The sequence below is a fragment of the Panthera onca genome, chromosome C1 (assembly GCF_046562875.1).
Source record: "Panthera onca isolate mPanOnc1 chromosome C1, mPanOnc1 haplotype 2, whole genome shotgun sequence".
Classification (NCBI taxonomy): domain Eukaryota; kingdom Metazoa; phylum Chordata; class Mammalia; order Carnivora; family Felidae; genus Panthera; species Panthera onca.
In genome coordinates, this window is record NC_138346.1 from 4,790,016 (window position 1) to 4,808,175 (window position 18,160).

Here is an 18,160-nt window from a genome sequence, read left to right on the forward strand (position 1 = left end):
CGACCCCACGGGTGTGTGTCCAACGCTGGGCCCACTGGATGGTGGCTGCTGTTATTACCCCTCCCTCGGGACCCCTGTGTGTGTAACTGTCCTGGGCATGTGTCCCACCGCTTCCGCTTTGCCCATCTGGACAGCACCCTCCTGAGCTTCCGTCCTTCCTCGAGCCTCTGGTCACAGGGTTTTATTATAACTCACACAGTGATGGTGAAGGATGGCACCACTCAACGACAGTGGCCCATTCTAACTTCCTAGTAGGAGGAAAAAAACAAGAGTAAGAAAAAAAAAAAGATGTAAGAACTGCGTCTCACCTACATTATAAGAAAAAATGATTTCATTAATTTTTAGGCGAGAAAATAAAGCCCTTCACTAAACTTCAACGAGTAATTACGAAGCTACTAACAAAAAGCTATTACCATTCATTTAAAAACCAGAAAACTGTGGCATTTCCCGTCTGCGGCAAGGGGGTCAGTCCTGAACAACTGGAAGAGACTCGCAGGCCACCAGGGACCCCAGATGATGCCTCTGGGAATCTCCGGTGTGCCCTATGAAGCCGCCCACGCAGGGACGCTTGCCTAGAGCCTAGTCATTTGTAGCGTCCAGCTGGGCCTCCTTCAAACGTGCTCAGGGCTGACACAGCCCTCGGGGCACACATCCACCCACCCTTGTTCACCGCAGCAGAGAAAATGCTAGGTCAAAAGGAAGAAGACATCCTATAGAGCAGGAGAGAGAAGCCCCGCCCACTTGAGGGTGTCCGCCCTTGGGTGCAGAGCTGTCTTGGAGATAAATGGATGTGTCGCTCTCCGGGAGTCGAATCTATATAACCACAAGGCGCTGGCTGAGCACACTGGCATCCCGGTGGTCACACGATGCTGATCATATCAAGTAACCGTGATCACAGCGGAGCCCGCAGGAGTTATAAATACACCGCCACCGAGCCCCAACTGGATAACAATTGAGTAATGACAATAGAAATAGCTCACACTCCATAGGACCATCTTTCCCCTTCCTGAAGAACTCTTCTGAAATCAGCAGCCTGGCAATGGAGAGATGGCCAGAGCCGGTTAGGGGAGAGCTTCACATCTTTCAGAAGATGGAGGAAGAGCTTCAAGCTAGAGCCGGGTCCCCAGTGCTCGAGTACCATGCTGCCTTGGTCACGGGAGACCTGAGCCGTCTTGAGCTGCTCATGAACGAGTTCTTCCAGGATGCCAATGTGGTGTTCGAGATCAAGAAGGATGAGATGGAGTGGCAGGTGAAATCCCCAGCCACGTTCGGACTGTCAGGTACCCCTTTTCCTTTAAAGCTCGGCTAGTTGTTTTTCAGGAGCCACTAACACTCCGCTGGACATGTAAGTCCAGGGTGTAGACCGCTCACGGGGCCGCCACATTTCACACACTCGAGCAAAGGATGTTTATAAGTGACATCTGGTTTCTGAGATGCGAGAAATCAAATTAGAAAGGCCAAAAGGATGGTAAGAAGTGCCCATCTGATGCTGGAAGCGTCTCTCTTGTCTTTCAAAGAGGGCATCGGTTTGGGTGCTCGTCTACCAGTGCCTGCACCTGCAATCCGGGGAGGCAGGAGACGGAGAAGGAACGCCTCGCGTCCGAGTGCTCCCGGAGCTGTCCCCTGGCTTGTAGCTCGGCTTGAGGGCCTTCTAGGAACCTGTGAGCACCACAGCTACAGCAGGGTGGCTGGGGCACAGCCAGCATCAGCAGAGGGAGAGCCCTTAGCAGGTGCTCTGCCCGGAACCCAAGGGAGCCGGAGAACGGCGGAGGGAGGGGAAGAAATCAGAGGTCCCTAAGTCGTATGTCTGAGTGCATTCTTGTAGCCTGAACACTGCTATGTGCTGGGCCGGCAAGAGACCCCCCCCCCCAAGGAGAAAGACACCCCTTTACCCCACTCGGGATGATGAGACTTCCTGACCACCAGGCTGTTGCCAGGGCCTTCTCGGCTGGCACTCCGCCTAGGGCACCCTTTTCCCAGGGGGTCCAGATGCAACACATTTACCACGAGGGTTCACGCGTTGGCACAACAGTTCTGCCAGACTAAGAGGATTTGAGACGCTGCGGTCGGTGGGCCAACGGCCAGCGTCCCGTGTCCCATGTGTCTGACCTGTGGGCTCCGGCAGGCAAAGAATGCGGAAGGTCAGTTTCCAAAGAACGGACACGGTCTTGTTTATACCCCACACAGGGAGAGGGAAATAAACCCAAAACACCGCCAAAGGGCTATACTCGTCCTCCTGAGCTAGGAAGTCTACTTACGGGGTCGGGGAGGGCTCGGTGAACTGTTGAATGCTCGATTAATGCTAATTTTTTTAATTACGTACCACCCAGCCCTGGACACACTCAACCACACTCAAACGTTTCAAAGAAGTGTTGATGTTAACCCATGGTCTGAATCCAAAGGCGTCTTCCTTTTTTCTGCCTTAATCTTTCCACCTCTGAGTTCTGCTGGGTTTCTATGGTGTGGCACACCCGCACAACAGAAAGTCAGGGCAGGCTGACGGAGAAGGCGGTGAGCTGTCACCGTGGATGGGGCAGCCCTGAGTGCCAGTGCTGGCCTACGGCCTCCGTGCGGACCGGGAAGAGAGGGTGGGTGGCACTCAGGGCTGCGACTGTCCGTGCTCCCTGGGCTCAGCCACTCGACGCTCCTTGCAGCTGACCACGCGGCAGAGATGACCAAACACGGCTTGCGAACAGCACCCTCTCCCACATGAGAACTTCCTGGTGGCCAATCCCAGCCCCCCCTGAAGGGAGTCATGGGGACGGAAGTACACCAGCAGGTTCACAGGGCCAGCCCCCCAGTACCTCGGTGCACCCAGGATGGAATGCCAGCCGCAGTCCAAGGACAGCGTTGGCATGAGGACCTGACGTTTGGAGGGATGTGCCACGTGGGGAGAAGCCTGTGTCCACGTTCCTCCCGGTGGCAGAACCAGGACCGGGGAGCGGGCGGTATAGGCAGCTGATTCAGGCTCTGTGGTCCACACAGCTGCCTCAGAACTTGGGTTTTCTTGAAGACCTTCAAGAAAGTGGAAGCCTACCACCATCTCCCAGGACCCGGACGGAGGTGCTGGCCTCAAGCTCCGGCTGAGCTCAACGCCCAGCCCAGACTCCTTCCTTCAGTCCTTGGGAAGACTCAGGAATCCAGGGGTGGGTGAAGGGAGCTGCTGGGGTGGGTGGAGTTGGGCTGGGAACTTGGTGTGCCCCAGAGGATGGAGTCTGGGCGCTCCCCCCCTTCCTTGCCCTCCCTGGCCCAGGAAGTAGACTTCCCAGCTCAGGAAAACGAGTCCAGTCAGAACCAGGAGCAGGAATGTAGCCCACCGTTACCATCAGGGACCATATGCATCTATCCCCCTCCGAATCACGCCCGGTCTTCACTGGGAAGGGCAGACCCAACCCGTGCGGGCCCACGTGCCAGGGCCCAGCTGGCCACCGCCATCCACTGCCGGGATGACAGGCACATCCCCACCTAAGTGTGCAACAACCTTCGGGCTGGGCCTCGGGGACACAGGGCAGGCTGGAACACTGCACCACATGCAGGTAGGTAATTATGAGTGGTCTTTCAAAAGCTGCTCAGCATGGGTCCCAGGAAGGAGGTGGCCTGCGAAAAGGGTCTCCTCTGCCGCTCATTACAGCCATGGTATCGATTCTTCCATCATTATCAGAAGGCATTCCTGCCATGTGAAATCCTGTCCCTTGAAGTGTATTCACCAGGGACTGCTTCCCCCATTTCCACAAGCGCTCCTGGCCGCTAACAACCTTCCATGGGCCTTTTGAAAGCCCAAAGTTTTCAGAGAAGTACAATGTGTAGCACCTGCTCCATTCATCCGTCAAGAAAGAGCAACGCTATACACACACGCGCACACGCACACACACAACCCTAAAAGGCGCAAAGAAACAAACCAGAATGGTGCTGAATGTGGACAGCGCATCAAAGGGAGCTTCTGAAACCCAGTGGCTTCCAAGAGGACTAAACTTTCTAAGGCCTTTCCTTGAGCAACCTTGGTGCAGGGGGTCAGTTTGTTTCGCCGACTGTCTTCTCCCGCTAATGATAAAGGGATAAGTTTGGGGTTCAACGAGAGAGAGCTGGATTCCAGAAAAATCCACAGCTCGCTTTCCTCCCTCAGGCTGTCCCTAATTCAGAGCCTGGGAAATGTGAACTCCTGGCTTACGTTCTCCCACCATCCACCTACTTGGCCGGCTCTCCATTCCTCAATTCCTCGCCTCGTCCTCAGTCGCCCCCCTATTTGGCAAGACCCCTCTTGCTTCTCAATACGGTCCACTCCCTCCAGACCCTATTAACCTTCTTTTTATTCCTTTTCTCCCTCCTGGGTCTTCATCTCCCTCTCCTGGGCCTGTGAGACTCTCCTCCCCACTTCCTCCACTTCAGTTTTCCTGGAGATCTCTCTCTGCCCCTCTGCCTTTGTCTTTGCACCTGTCACCCTAGGGTGGGAGATGGCCCTTCTCCTCCTCTCTTCTCTTGTCTTCTCTTCTCTCTCTGTGCGCCTAGCTAGATCTGTGCCTCTAGCTGGAACTCACTGGGGTTCTTGGTCCCAACCGTCTGCGTCTTTACATACCTCTGCACCGTCTATCTTTCTTTATGTACCTACGTGTCCACCCGGTAGCTACTTCTAAGAGATGGTTTCACGTTAGCTGGGCCTTAAGGGACACGGCCCCCCCACCGGTCCCCCACTCACTGTACCTCTCCTCTCCCCCAGGCCTCTGGACCCTGGAGTACAAGCGTGAGCTCACCACGCCTCTGTGCATCGCTGCGGCCCGCGGCCACACGGCCTGCGTGCGCCACCTGCTCAGCCGCGGCGCGGACCCCGACGCCAGCCCCGGTGGCCAAGGAGCCCTGCACGAGGCCTGCCTGGGGGGCCACACGGCCTGCGCCCAGCTGCTGCTGCAGCACGGCGCCGACCCCGACCTGCTCAGCGCCGAGGGCCTGGCGCCCCTGCACCTCTGCCGAACCGCCGCCTCGCTCGGGTAAGGACACGCGGCCCGGGCGGGGGCCACAGACCCTGACCCCATCCGGGGCCAAGGCTCCAGAGGCCGGCCACGCCCTCTGCCCCTGGCCCCGCCTCCAGGCTCCGCCCCAGACCCCGCGGCCTCCGCCCCCTGGTCCCGCCCCCAGATCCCCAAGGCCTGCGCAGATCCTCAGGACCCAACGGTCCCCGGCCGGGTCCCTGGACCCTGGACCCAGCCTCGTCCTGTGTCCCAGAATCCGGGACACACCTCGCGCCCTCACCGCACCCAGACTCGCGCCCCGGCCCCGGCCACCTCCGGGGTCCCCGCGGTCCGTCACGGCCCGCTCCACCTGGTCCCCCGCCCTGACCCCGGACCGCGACGCGCCCTCGGTCCCCACTCCCCACCACCCGCCCCAGACCCCGGCCCCCACCGTCAGCCCCAGACCCTAAGCCTTTGACCCCGGGCCCGGGACCCCGGATCGACCTGAGCGCCTACCCCAGCCCCTGCGTCGCGACTCACACCCGGAGCCCCTAGGACCCCAGACCCAGACCCCACCGCGCCCGGCAGAGTACTGGATCCTTCTTGCGGCCCAGAGCCCCGGCCCCCGGTTCTCACCCCTGGACCCCGGCTCCCCCGGCTCCCCCGGTCCCCAGTTCGCAGCCCTGGACCCCAGACCCCGGCTCCCCGGGCCCCCCGGCCCCCAGTTTGCAGCCCCGGACCCGGGCTCCCCCGGACCCCCGGCCCCCAGTTCGCAGCCCCGGACCCCGGCTCCCCCGGCTCCCCCGGTCCCCAGTTCGCAGCCCCGGACCCCAGACCCCGGCTCCCCGGGCCCCCCGGCCCCCAGTTCGCAGCCCCGGACCCCGACTCCCCCGGACCCCCGACCCCCAGTTCGCAGCCCCGGACCCCGGACCCCGGCTCCCCCGGCCCCCCGGCCCCCAGTTCGCAGCCCCGGACCCCAGACCCCGGCTCCCCCGGCCCCCCGGCCCCCGGGCGGGTGTAATTAGCGCTTGATTGCGAGCGCGAGGCGGGAGGCGCCGCACCGAGGTAATGAGCGGGGTGATCACAGGCCTGCAGACGCCGGCGCTGACGAATGCTAAAAGGCCACTGGCGGCGTTGGAGGCTGAAAAATTAGGGTTTTTAATGATAATTTTATGCAGAATAATTGTCACAGTGTGACATAAATGGTTAGCTCCTCGGGCGGGGCCTCGGAGTCCCACAGGAAGCCGAGCTGTGCCCCGCGTTTTCGGGCGCCCGCCCAGGGCCCGGGGTTCGGGAAGTTCTGCAGCTGCCGGCCGACCCCCGCGGCTCCCCTCGCGGGGTGTCTGTCCCCGCGGGGCCCGCAAAGTCCCGGGAGAGGCAGGCGGCTTGCGTTTGCTCGTCGTGACACTCCGTCAGCCAAAATGGTCTGGTCGCTGCCCTCGGGGTTGCGATTTCTTGGCCTTCTATCACGGTGGTGGGGATTAACCAAAACCGCCGTCTGGAGAGCAGGCGGGGCCACTGGGCTCTCGGTGACCCAGGCGGGGCCGCCAGCGACCAGTGTCACTGGAGATGAGAGCAGGGACTGAGAAAGACGGGAGAACCACCCGAGGGTGCCTGAAGGAAAAAATATGGCAACTATACGTACATGTTCTCTTACGTTTATTTACGTTGAGAGAGCGCGCACCTGCAGAAGCGGGGGAGGGGCCGAGAGAGAGGGAGAGAGAATCCCAAGCTGGTTCAGCACAGTCAGAGGCAGAGCCCTGCCGGGGACTCGATCTCACCAACCGTGAGATGGTGACCTGAGCCCAGATCAAGGGTCCCATGCTTGACCCCCTGAGCCACCCAGGCACCCCCTAAACATATACTTCTTAAAGCAGCTCTCCTCACGTGTCATTGGCATACAGTAAATTGCGCCTGTTTTTTTTTTTAATTTTTTTTTTTAACGTTTATTTATTTTTGAGACAGAGAGAGACAGAGCATGAACGGGGGAGGGGCAGTGAGAGAGGGAGACACAGAACTGGAAGCAGGTTCCAGGCCGTCAGCCCAGAGCCGGACGCGGGGCTCGAACTCACGGACCACGAGATCGTGACCTGAGCTGAAGTCAGGCGCTTAACCGACTGAGCCACCCAGGCACCCCAGATTGCGCCTGTTTTAAGTGCGCAATTTGATAAATCTGGACCTATGCATTCACGACAATATGCATTCACGAGATCATCCCCACAATCAAGGGAGTGAGCACACCCATCACCGGCAGACGTTTCCCTGCCCCACTGTTATCCCCCCTCCCCTCCTCCATTATTATCCCACTAATCTGCTTTTCTAGCCCTGTAATTTAGTCTGAATTTGCCAGTGTTTTACATTTTGTCTGGCTCCTTTCATGCAACGCGATTACTTGGAGATTCAGCATATCGTGCCGTGGATCCATAATTCACTCCTTTCCATTGCTGAGTGGTATTCCCCGGTATGGGACTGCCACAATGTGTTCATCCGCTCTCGTGTTGAAAGACACTTGATTGTTTCCAGTCTGGGGCTATTACAAATAAAGCTGCTATGAACATTTGTGTACTAGCCTCTGTCTGGGTGTCTGCTTCCATTTCTCCTGGACGTGTGCCTAGGGGTGGAATGGCTGGCCTGTATGCGATTGAAAGATAACCTTTTCAGAAACCGCCAAACTGTTTCCAAAGTGGTTGTGCCAAGTTGCACTCCCACCAGCAGGGTACGAATGTTCTCGTTGTTTCACATCCTCGGTAGTGGTTGCTTATGGAAACTCTGTAACTGTAGACCTTCTAATAGGTGTGTAGAAATATCCCGTTGTAGTTTTGAGTTGCAATTCCCTAACGACAAGTGATGTTGAGCATCTTTTCATGTACCTATTTGACATCCATCGGTCTTCTTCAGTGAAGTGCCTGTTCAAATCTTGTGTCCCCCCCTCCCTTTTTTTTTTTTTTACATGGGGCTGTTTTCTTAAAATCTGAGATTCCTTTATATACTCTGAATACAAGCCCCTCATCAGACATATAATTTGAAAATATTATCTCCCAACCTATGGGTTGTATTGTCTTCTCTTAAAAATGCCTTTTAGGAAAATAAATGCCTTTTAGGGGCGACTGGGTGGCTCAGTGGGTTAAGCATCTTCTCAATTTCAGTTCAAGTCATGATCTCACAGTCCTGAAATTAAACCCCCACCTCAGGCTCCACACTGAGCACGGAGCCTGCTTGGGATTCTCTCTCTCTCTCTCTCTCTCTCTCTCTCTCTCTCTCTCTCTCACACACACACACACACACACAATAAATAAACATTTTTTAAATGCCTTTTAAAGAATAGCAATTCTTAATTTTGGTGGAATCAGCTTGTCAATTTTTTTCTTTAGAAATTACCTTGGGTTATAATATCTTTAAATAAAAAAATCTTTGCCTAACCCAGAGTCACAAACATTTCCTCCTAAATTTTCCCCTATAAATTTAATAATTTTACATTTTGCATTTAAGTCTGTGACCCATTTTTTTGTTAATTTCTGCATATGGTGTGAGGTATAGATCGAAGCTTTCTTCTTTGCATGCACATGTCCGAGTGTCCCGGCACCATTTGTCAAAGGGTCTTTCCTTTCTGCCCTGAATTGCCTTTGCACTTTTGTCTAAAATCAGCTGACTACATGTGCATGGGTTTATTTCTGGACTCTCTGAAGTGTACACACAGGACAAAGCCTGACTGATTCAACTGGTAAAGAGCCACTCTTAAGTTCAGACCATTTATCACTTATGTACACCGTGAAAAGAGGACTGGCCAATGGTGCCAATGCCTCGTCCCACACACCAAGAAGGCCAACTCCTGCCAAGACTTAGATCAGCAGGGCTGCAAGACCTTTGCTTGCACAGCCTGTGTGGATACACACAAGGTTACCAGAGCTCCGTGGTAGAGCCATTCCTCTATATTTGTCTTCTATTTTATTGGGCTGTTTGTCAATTTTGACATCAGTACCACATTGTATTGAATACTAGAGCTCTATACGAAACCTCAAAGTCAGGTAGTGTAGGTTCTCGGGTGTCGTCCTTTGTCAAAGATGTTTTGGCTATTCTAGCTCCTTTGCATTTCCATGTAAGTTTGAAACCCATTTTGTCAATTTCTATTTAAAAAAAAAAGCTGCAGGGTTCTGACTGGGGTCAGAATCGACCTTGAATCTCCCCAGTTGACCCATAGGTCAATCTATAGATTTGGGGAGAATGGACATAATAAACACAAGAAAGCTCTCCGTTCCTTTAGGTCTTTAATTTCTCTCTGCCGTGTTTCTTACTTTTCAGTGTACAGGGCTGGCACATATTTGTCAGATTTCTCCCTAAATATTTGTTTTTGGTGCTTGGGAAATGCTATTTTTTATTGTAAATTTTTGATCATGTGTAGCTATTATATAAAATTAATAATTTATTTTTCCATATTGATCTTGTATCTTGCAACCCTGTTAAGCTCAATAATTGTTCTCATAACTCATTGTAAGTTCCGTAAGATTTCTATGCAGGCAGCCGTGTGATCTTTGAATAAACATAGCTTTACTTCTTCAGCTGATGCACTTTATTCTTTATCTTGCCTTATTGCACTGGCTAGTATCTCCAGGGCAATGATGAAGAGAAGTAGTAACAGCAGACAACTTTTCTTATTCCTGATCTTAGAGGAAAGCCTAAGTCTTTCACCATTAAGTAAGAGATTAGACATTGGATTTTTGTAGATGAACTTTTTCAGATTGAGAGAGCTCCCCTCTATTTCTAGCTTGCTGAGAGTTTTTATTATTAATGGATATCGAATTTTCTCAAATACCTTTTCTGCATATTTAGACATGATCATACAGTGTGTTTTCTAGTCTGTTAGTATAATGATTTATATTGATTGTTTTTCAAATGTTAAACCAGCCTCGCCATCTTGAGATAAACTACACCTGATCATGAGTATTATCCATTTTAATAAATTATTGGGTCTGATTAGCTGGAAAAATTTTACTCTGTATCTATGTTCATGAGAGATATTGGTCTGTAATTTTCTTTTCTTGTAATGTCTTTATCTGGTCTTCATATCAGAGTGACACTGGCTTCAAAAATGAGTTGGAAAGTGTCTCTTCCTCAACCATTTTCTTGAAGAGCTGGTATAAAATTGTCATTATTTCTTTCTTAAATGTTTGGTAGTGGGGCACCTGGGTGGTTCAGTCGGTTGAGCATCTGACTCTTGATTTCACCTTGGGTCATGAACCCAAGGTCATGGGATTGAGCCCCATATTGGGCTCCATGCTCAACATGGAGCCTGCTTAGAATTCTCTCTCTCTCTCTCTCTCTCTCTCTCTCTCTCTCTCTCTCTCCCCCCCCCCACCCTACTCACACACTCCCTCTCTAAAAAAAAATTAAAAATATATTTGGTAGCATTCATCAATGAAGCAATCTGGGCCTGGAGTTTTCTTTATGAGAAGGTTTTTAACTATTAATTCAATTTCTTTAATGGCTATTGTACTACTGAAAATATTTCTTCTTGGGTGAGCTTTGATAGCTTGTATCTTTCAAGAAATTTATCTCTTTCAGCTATGTTGTTGAATTTATTGACATAAGTTGTTCTTTATTATCCTTTTAATCTTTTTTTTTAAATTTTTTTTAACATTTATTTATTTTTGAGACAGGGAGAGACAGCATGACAGGGGAGGGTCAGAGAGAGTGGGAGACACAGAATCTGAAACGGGCTCCAGGCTCTGAGCCATTAGCACAGAGCCTGACGCGGGGCTCAAACTCACAGGCCGCAAGATCATGACCTGAGCCGAAGTTGGATGGTTAACCGACTGAGGCACCCAGGTGCCCCTTAATCTTTAAAAGCTATAGTATTATCACCACTCTCATTCATGATATTGGAATTCATTATATTGTTTCTTTTATTTTCTTCCCTGATCAGTCTTGTTTTTGATTTCATTGTTTTGTTTGTTTGTTTGTTTGTTTACTGTTTTCTATTTCACTAACTTCCACTATGGTCTTTATTATATTTCCTTCTTTGATTACCTTGAGTTTCATTTGCTCTTCTTCCAGTTTCTGAAGATAGAAACTAATGTCATTGATTTGATGATTTTTTTTTTTTTTACTTTCTAATATAGGCGTGCTTTTGGTGTTGTACATGTCCCCCTGTGTATTACTTTAGCTAAATCCTGCAATGCTAACGTTATATTTTCATTTTCAATCTATTTTAAATTCTTCCTAATTTGTCTTTGGATTTTTTTCTTTGAACCATAGTTATATAGAAGTGTGTTATTTAGTTTTCAAATACTTGGGTATTTTCCAGATATCTTTCTAGTATTGATTTCTAATTTTATTTCCATGTGGTAGGAGAACTTACTTTGTATCTCTTTACTCCTTTTCAATTTGAGTCTTCTTTTATTATCCAAAATATATTCTGTCTTAGCAAATGTTCCATGCACACTAGACAGGAATTTGTATTCCACAGTTATTGAGAGGGGTGTGAGAGGAGTGTTCTATATATGCCAAATGAGTCAAGATGCCTAGCGCTGTCATTTAAGACTTCTATACCTTTCTGTTTTCTGCCTACTCGTCTTACAAGTTATTGAAAGAGAAGTGTTGAAATCTCTGGCTATAATCATTTTGTCTATTTCTCTCTATAGTTCTATCAGTTCTTGCCTCAACTATTTTGAAGCCTTGTTATTAAGTACACAGATGTTTAGCATTATTATGTAGAACTGACCTCTATCATTATGAAAAGATATCTTTATCTCTGGTTTTATTCTTTGCTCTAAAATCTACTAAGTCCCCTATTAATATATCTAGTTGATGTTAATATAGATTTCTCTTGAATGGTGTTATCATAGTACATATTTTTCCATCTGCATGAGTTATCTATTGCTGCATAAAAAATCACCATAAACTTAGAGACTTAAAACAACACGCATTTATCTCAAAGTTTCTGTGGGTGAAAGTTTGGAAATTGCTTAGCTAGGTTCTCTACTTCAGAGTCACTCACAAGACTGCAATCAAGATGTCAACAAGGGCCAGGGTTTCATATGAAGGATCAACTGGGAAAGAATCTGCTGCCAAACTCATATGATCATCAGCAGAATTCAGCTCCTCAGGGACTGTGGACTGAAGGTTTTCTTGCTGACAAATGATTGAAGGTCAACCTCAGTTTTTGCCTTTATTTTTAAAGTAGATTTCTTGGGGCACCTGGGTGGCTCAGTCGGTTAGGCATCCGACTTCAGCTCAGGTCATGATCTCACGGTCCGTGAGTTCGAGCCCCGTGTCAGGCTCTGTGCTGACAGCTCGGAGCCTGGAGCCTGCTTCAGATTCTGTGTCTCCCTCTCTCTCTGACCCTCCCCTGTTCATGCTCTGTCTCTCTCTGTCTCAAAAATAAATAAACATTAAAAAAATTTTAAATAAATAAATAAATAAAGTAGATTTCTTGTTGGCAGCCTGTAATTGGATCTTTTTTTAAAATCCAATCTGATAGTCTGCCTTTTAATTGGATGTTTACATCATTTACACTTAATGTGATTTTGATATGGCTAGGTTCAAATCAAACATCTTGCTATTTTTTTCAATCCATTCTTTGTCTACTGTATCTTCTTTTTTCTACCTTCTGTATTAATTAAGGAATTTTTATGATTCCATTAGTCTCCTTTTTTGACTTATTCTATAAAAATTTTGTTGTGGTATTTTAGTGGTTGCTTTGGGGTTTATAGTGTATACATCTATATCCGCCTGCTCTCAAGTATTAACTATACTATTTCATGTAGAGTACAACAGCATACTTCCATTTCTCTCCTCCTAGCCTTTGTGTTAATGGTATCACATATTTTACTTACAATTCCTGCAATAAATTTTGTCTTGTTCTAATAGCCCATACTCTTTTAAATATATTGAAATAATAAGAAAAAAGTTTGTATGTTTACCCAGGTAGTTCTTATTTCCAGTTTCCTTTATCTCTTTGTAGAGATCAAAAATTTCACCTAGTATCATTTTCCTTCTGCTTGAAGGACTTTCTTCAACATTTCTTATAGTGATGAATCCTTTCAGTGTCTGTGTGTTTGAAAAAGTCTTTATTTCACCCAAATGTTTGAAAAGTGCTTTTTTAGGTAGAGAATTCTGGGTTGACAGGGTTTTTTTTTTTTTTCTTTCAGTGTTTTAAACACATAGCTCTACTGTCTTTCAACTTAACATTTTTTAGTGAAAAGTCTTCTGTCTTCTTTATTTTTGTTCTTTTGTAATAATGTCCTTTTCCCAGCTTAAAATTTTTCTCCTTATCACTGATTATAAGCAGTTTGGTAATAATGTATTTTGACGTAGTTTGTTCATGTTTCTTATCCTTGAGATTCCTTGAGTTTCTTGGACCTGAGGGCTTATAATTTTCATCATATTTGGAAAAATTTTGGTAGTTATTTCCTCACATTTCTTCTCTATGATCCCCTCCTCTCTTTCAGGGACTCCAATTACATGTATATGACACCATTTTAAGTTGTTCCACAGCTCGCTGGTGCTGTCATTTTTTTTTTCTTCTCCAATTGGTTTATCTTTTGTTCTAAAATACCTGATCTGCCATTATTCCCATCTAATGTATTTTTCATCTCAGACATTATGGTTTTCAACTTTAGAAGTCCAATCTTAGGTCTTTTTCGTATCTTCCACACCTTTACTTAATATATTCAACCTTTTCTCTAGCTTCTCAAACATACGGAAATGGTCTTAATAACGATTTTAAAGTTCCTGTCCACTAATTCTATCATCTGGGTCAGTTTTAGTTGACTGAGTTGTTGTTGTTTTTTCTCTTTATCTTATCAGGTGCTGGATATTTTTCTATACCTATCAATATTTTTGATCTCTACTCTGAAATGTAAAGTTACTTGGAAACACTTTGATCCTCTTGGGTCTTGCTTTTAAGCTTTGTTAGGCAGGATCAGAGCAGTGTTAAGACTAAAGTTAATTTTTTCCCTACTACTGAGACCACAACCTTCTTAGTAATCTAACCATGCCCCATTATATATGCGGTTTTAAACGCTGGTTGTTGAGAACAGACACTATTCCTGAACTTCTACATACCATGGGTATGATTCCCTCTCTTTTGGGGTGCCATTTCTCCAGTCTTGAGCAGTTCCCTCACACACATACAGTAATCAATACTCAACTGAATACGCAAGGGGACACTCCACAAAGTTCTTTCTCTGTGAAGACACCCCCTGCCCAGTACTCTGCCTGGCAAACTCTACCTGCCTTGGCCTCCCCAGGCCCCTATACCTATCTCCTCAACTCTGAGAGTCACTGGGCTCTGCCTGGGACCTCTTCACTGTGTCCCACTCTGGGAGCCCAGAGTCCCTTTGGGAGGTCAAGAAATTCAGTGTTTGCCAATCATGTTGGTAAGTTCAAACCTTGTGATCCATTTCTGTCCTCAGCTGCAGGCATTCTCTACTTTCTAGCTTACCGTTAGTGAAAGCTGGGTGAAAGGCATTTGGAAATTCTCTGTGCTATCTTTGCAACTCTTTCCATAAATTTAAAATAATTTAAAAATAAAAAGAGTTTTAAAAACTAAGTTTGCTTCACACCTTAGGTTCCAGCCTCCCGCTTTACAGTATCAGAAAAATACTGCTTTTTACTAAGAAATGAGAAAGAAACACCTACTCAGAGCACAAAATATTGTGAATTCCATCAATAGCTCTTCTGACAAGCCAACAAGCTCACATCTGGATGTCATAAAGAGCTGAGATATATGCAGACCGTTAGGGCTACAGCTTATCCACTGTGTGATAGAAACTAATTTCCTGGCTTCAGGTGGTTTTTCAGAAATCATAAAGGTCCAGGACATTGTTTAATAAGGACTTTTCAAATGCCTTTGTATTAACATGGAGCTTTTTAAACCTCTTTTCTTTTGTCTTCCTCTTTCTCCTCCTCCTCTTCTTCTTCGCATCCCTCGTCCGCCTCTATGTGTCTCTCCGTATGAATCTTTCTCCCTGGTGATTTAATTTGACAGTCTTGACTTATTTAAATCCTGGTTTTTGGGGGAAAGTTTGAGATAAGTGATGAATATACCAGAAGTTCAGGCAGAACTATGCAACAGCTGACTTAGAATCCCTTCAATATCAATGATTATAATGGAAAATGCTTGCGGATTCCATTGAACACCTCTACAATAACATAGCCAACTACCTTGAAGGATAAAAAGGTAATAGATGTCAGAAAGGGCTTGGGGTTTTGACCACAGCTTTTCAGCTCTAAAGAGTCCCCCTAAAGTTAGACTCCGAGGAGGTCTGGCTTCAGGTAGTATAAACATATTATCACTTTGACAAGAAAGAGCTACCTTCTCCAGAATCTTTTTATACATAGTAGATTTTAGGTCATCCTTAATTTTTTTACCTTACAGTAGAGAGGGGGTCGTTGACCTACATACAGAGCCATTTCATTTTCTTACTCTTGATGACAATGGTCTCCACACCTCGGGACCCACTTCTGCTCCAACCCCTTTTAGTCAGCAATTCACCATGGGTGCAGGACTTTAAAACCTTTGAGCCTCTGAGTTCCTGGGATTAAAAAAGAAAAATTATCTGTGCTTCCTTCCAACCAGCAAGCTTCAGAATTCAGAATTCAACACACAAAAAAGGATATCAGAGCTTTAATCTAGGAGCCTTTTGAAGAGATTTTCCCAAAAAGAAAAGTTCCAGTAAAGTTACTCTCTTCACGTTAGTAGCCTGCTTGTCAGCCTCGCCCTATTTATTATCAGACTCCTCTCCTTGACCCTCTTTTTTAAATCTGAGATAATTAAAATGAGAAAAGGATGAGTAGAAGCCTGATTCTTTTTTTCCCCCCCTGTCTGAAGTTAACTTGCTTTAAACGGAAGTGAGGAAGACTTCCTTCCCTCATGAGCATATCAGTAAAAAGCATGCATGTTTACTTTTTTCGTCCCGGTTGGATTAATTTAACTTGGTAAAAAAAATCATTCAGAATCCAGCGCCAGACCTGTGGAAGCAGCTAATCTCCTTAACAATCACCGAAGAGAACTATTGGACAATGCTTTTCTAGTTCAGACGAGGCAAGCTGAAATCCAGGCAGAGAGAAAGAAAGTATGACTTTTCCCGAGGCAAGAAAGGCACTCTCTGGCCAGGTTCAAGCAGAGATAACTGTTCAAAGTCCCCGCACCAACTCCAAATGTCTCCACGGGAGGTTTACCTACACAAGGTGCCAGGCTCATGGGTGTTGATACATAATCCGGAAAACTGTGTGCTCTTTCCACACCCCAGAGGAGTGGTTGATTTATTGAGGGGAGGACACATGGCCTGATTCAACAGGAGTCTGAGGCATCAGAAGGATATTAAAGAGCAAGATGTCATAGAGGGGCCGCCCCCATCGGGTGATTTGATACTGGTAGAACTTCACGCATTCCTGAACACTTCCAACGGTCTTACTTCCGATGGTCCTCCAGCAGGCCCGCAAGGCATGAGAATCCCCAATCTACAGACCAGGAAACTGAGTCCCATCGAGGGCCCATGTTTTGCAAGTAAGGTGGCACACAGTGGAAATTGCCAAAAGCCAAGTATTGGAAGAGACACCAATGCTGAACGATCACCTCTCCCTTGTTCACCTAAGTTCTTTTCACACACCCTGTACAGTCGGGAAGTCCCTGCACATCTCCAGCCAGCACCTTCCAGACATGTTCTATTACAGGTGTCTATGCCCCTTCCCTGACCCTTGGTGGCCTCTCAGGTAGATTCGTCAGCTTTCGGATCACTTGCCAAGTCCCATTTGAAAACCTACAACCCACTGTCAGGAATTAGAAGAGGCAATGGAAGCCAAGTCAAATGGAAGCCAAGGCAAAAGCCTTGATCAGATGCAAATATGCAAATATGCAAATGGCCAAGATGCAAACAAAAAGGTGTTCAACATCACTAATCATCAAGGAAATGCAAATTAAAACCACCAGGAGGGGCGCCTGGGTGGCTCAGTCGGTTAATCAGTTAAGGGTCCAACTTCAGCTCAGGTCATGATCTCTCGGCTCCTGAGTTCGAGCCCTGCGTCGGGATCTGTGCTGACAGCTCAGAGCCTGGAGCCTGCTTTGGATTCTGTGTCTCCCTCTCTCTGCCCCTCCTGCTCGTGCCCTCTCTCTCTCTCTCCCTCTCAAAAATGAATACACACTGAAAAAAAATTTTTTTTAAACCACGAGGAAAAATTTCCTGCTTCACACCCATCAGAGTGGCTAAAGTCAAAAACACCAACAAATACTGAATCTCACCAAGAGTGTGGATCAGCCAGAACTCTTGTATTTTGCATAATAATACAACCACTTCACTAATATGTTCAGCAATTTCTTTTAAAGTTAAATATACACCTGCCAGCTCTTCCACTTCTACGTATTTACCCAAGAGAAACGAGAACATATGTCCACGAGAAGACTTACACAAAGATGTTCACAGCAGCCTTATCCATAATAGCCAAAAAACAGAGATACCCAAATGTCCATCAATATCAATAGAAGAGGGAATTTGGAAATTGTGGTATATCCAGACAATTAAATATGACTCAGAAATAAAAAAAAAAAAATTAACGAGTTACTCACACACACAACGATATGATGAATGTCATTATGCTGAGCAAAAGAAGCCAGACACCAAAAAGGAGAAAATTCTAGAGAACTAACCCATGAGAGAGATCAGAACAGTGATTGCCTGTGGGTGAAGAGTGGCAGCCAACACAAGGAAACTTCCGGAGACAGCGAAATATTCTACATTTTCATTGGAATGTCATTTACACAGGTGCATTCCTTTGTCGAAATGTATACAACTGTAGTCTTAAGACCTGTGCAATCCATCCTCCATATGCAAAGTTTACCTCACCTTAAAAATTCGTACATACCTGCATACATAAAACTTTTCTCTCATCCAGGTGTTGATGAAGGGATGCTGGTGAAGATTCTAGAAAGTTAGATACTACTTCAGGAGCAAGTGGGGCACACAGTGGAGATGACTTCACAAAGTCTGTTCCTTAAATCATTTCTCAGTTTGCCAAAATGCAGGGTTTCGCTTGCAGTCCGGGGAGAATGTGCCCACAACATCATCACCAGCCACAACCATCCATCACTTCAGAAAAAATTTAAGTGGTGGCCATTGCTCAGAGAGAAACCGTAAGGATTGAAATGGCCGGCTGGTCTCTCTCTCAATCTCCCCCCTACCCTTAAGGATTTGTCCATTCACGTCAGCCCTTTCAACTGT

General features: G+C 47.2%; 1 protein-coding gene across 1 annotated transcript in view; it reads left to right on the forward strand.

Annotated features, from left to right (window-relative positions):
- The first annotated feature begins 936 nt into the window (after positions 1-936).
- The window catches only part of ASB18 (ankyrin repeat and SOCS box containing 18), a 43,040-nt gene continuing 25,816 nt past the window's right edge, over positions 937-18,160 (forward strand). Inside the window, exons 1-2 of the mRNA XM_060624279.3 lie at positions 937-1,280; positions 4,715-4,982. Coding sequence (XP_060480262.3) covers positions 1,040-1,280; positions 4,715-4,982 — 509 coding nt within the window. The 5' untranslated portion in view covers positions 937-1,039. The remainder of the gene's footprint in view (positions 1,281-4,714; positions 4,983-18,160) is intronic.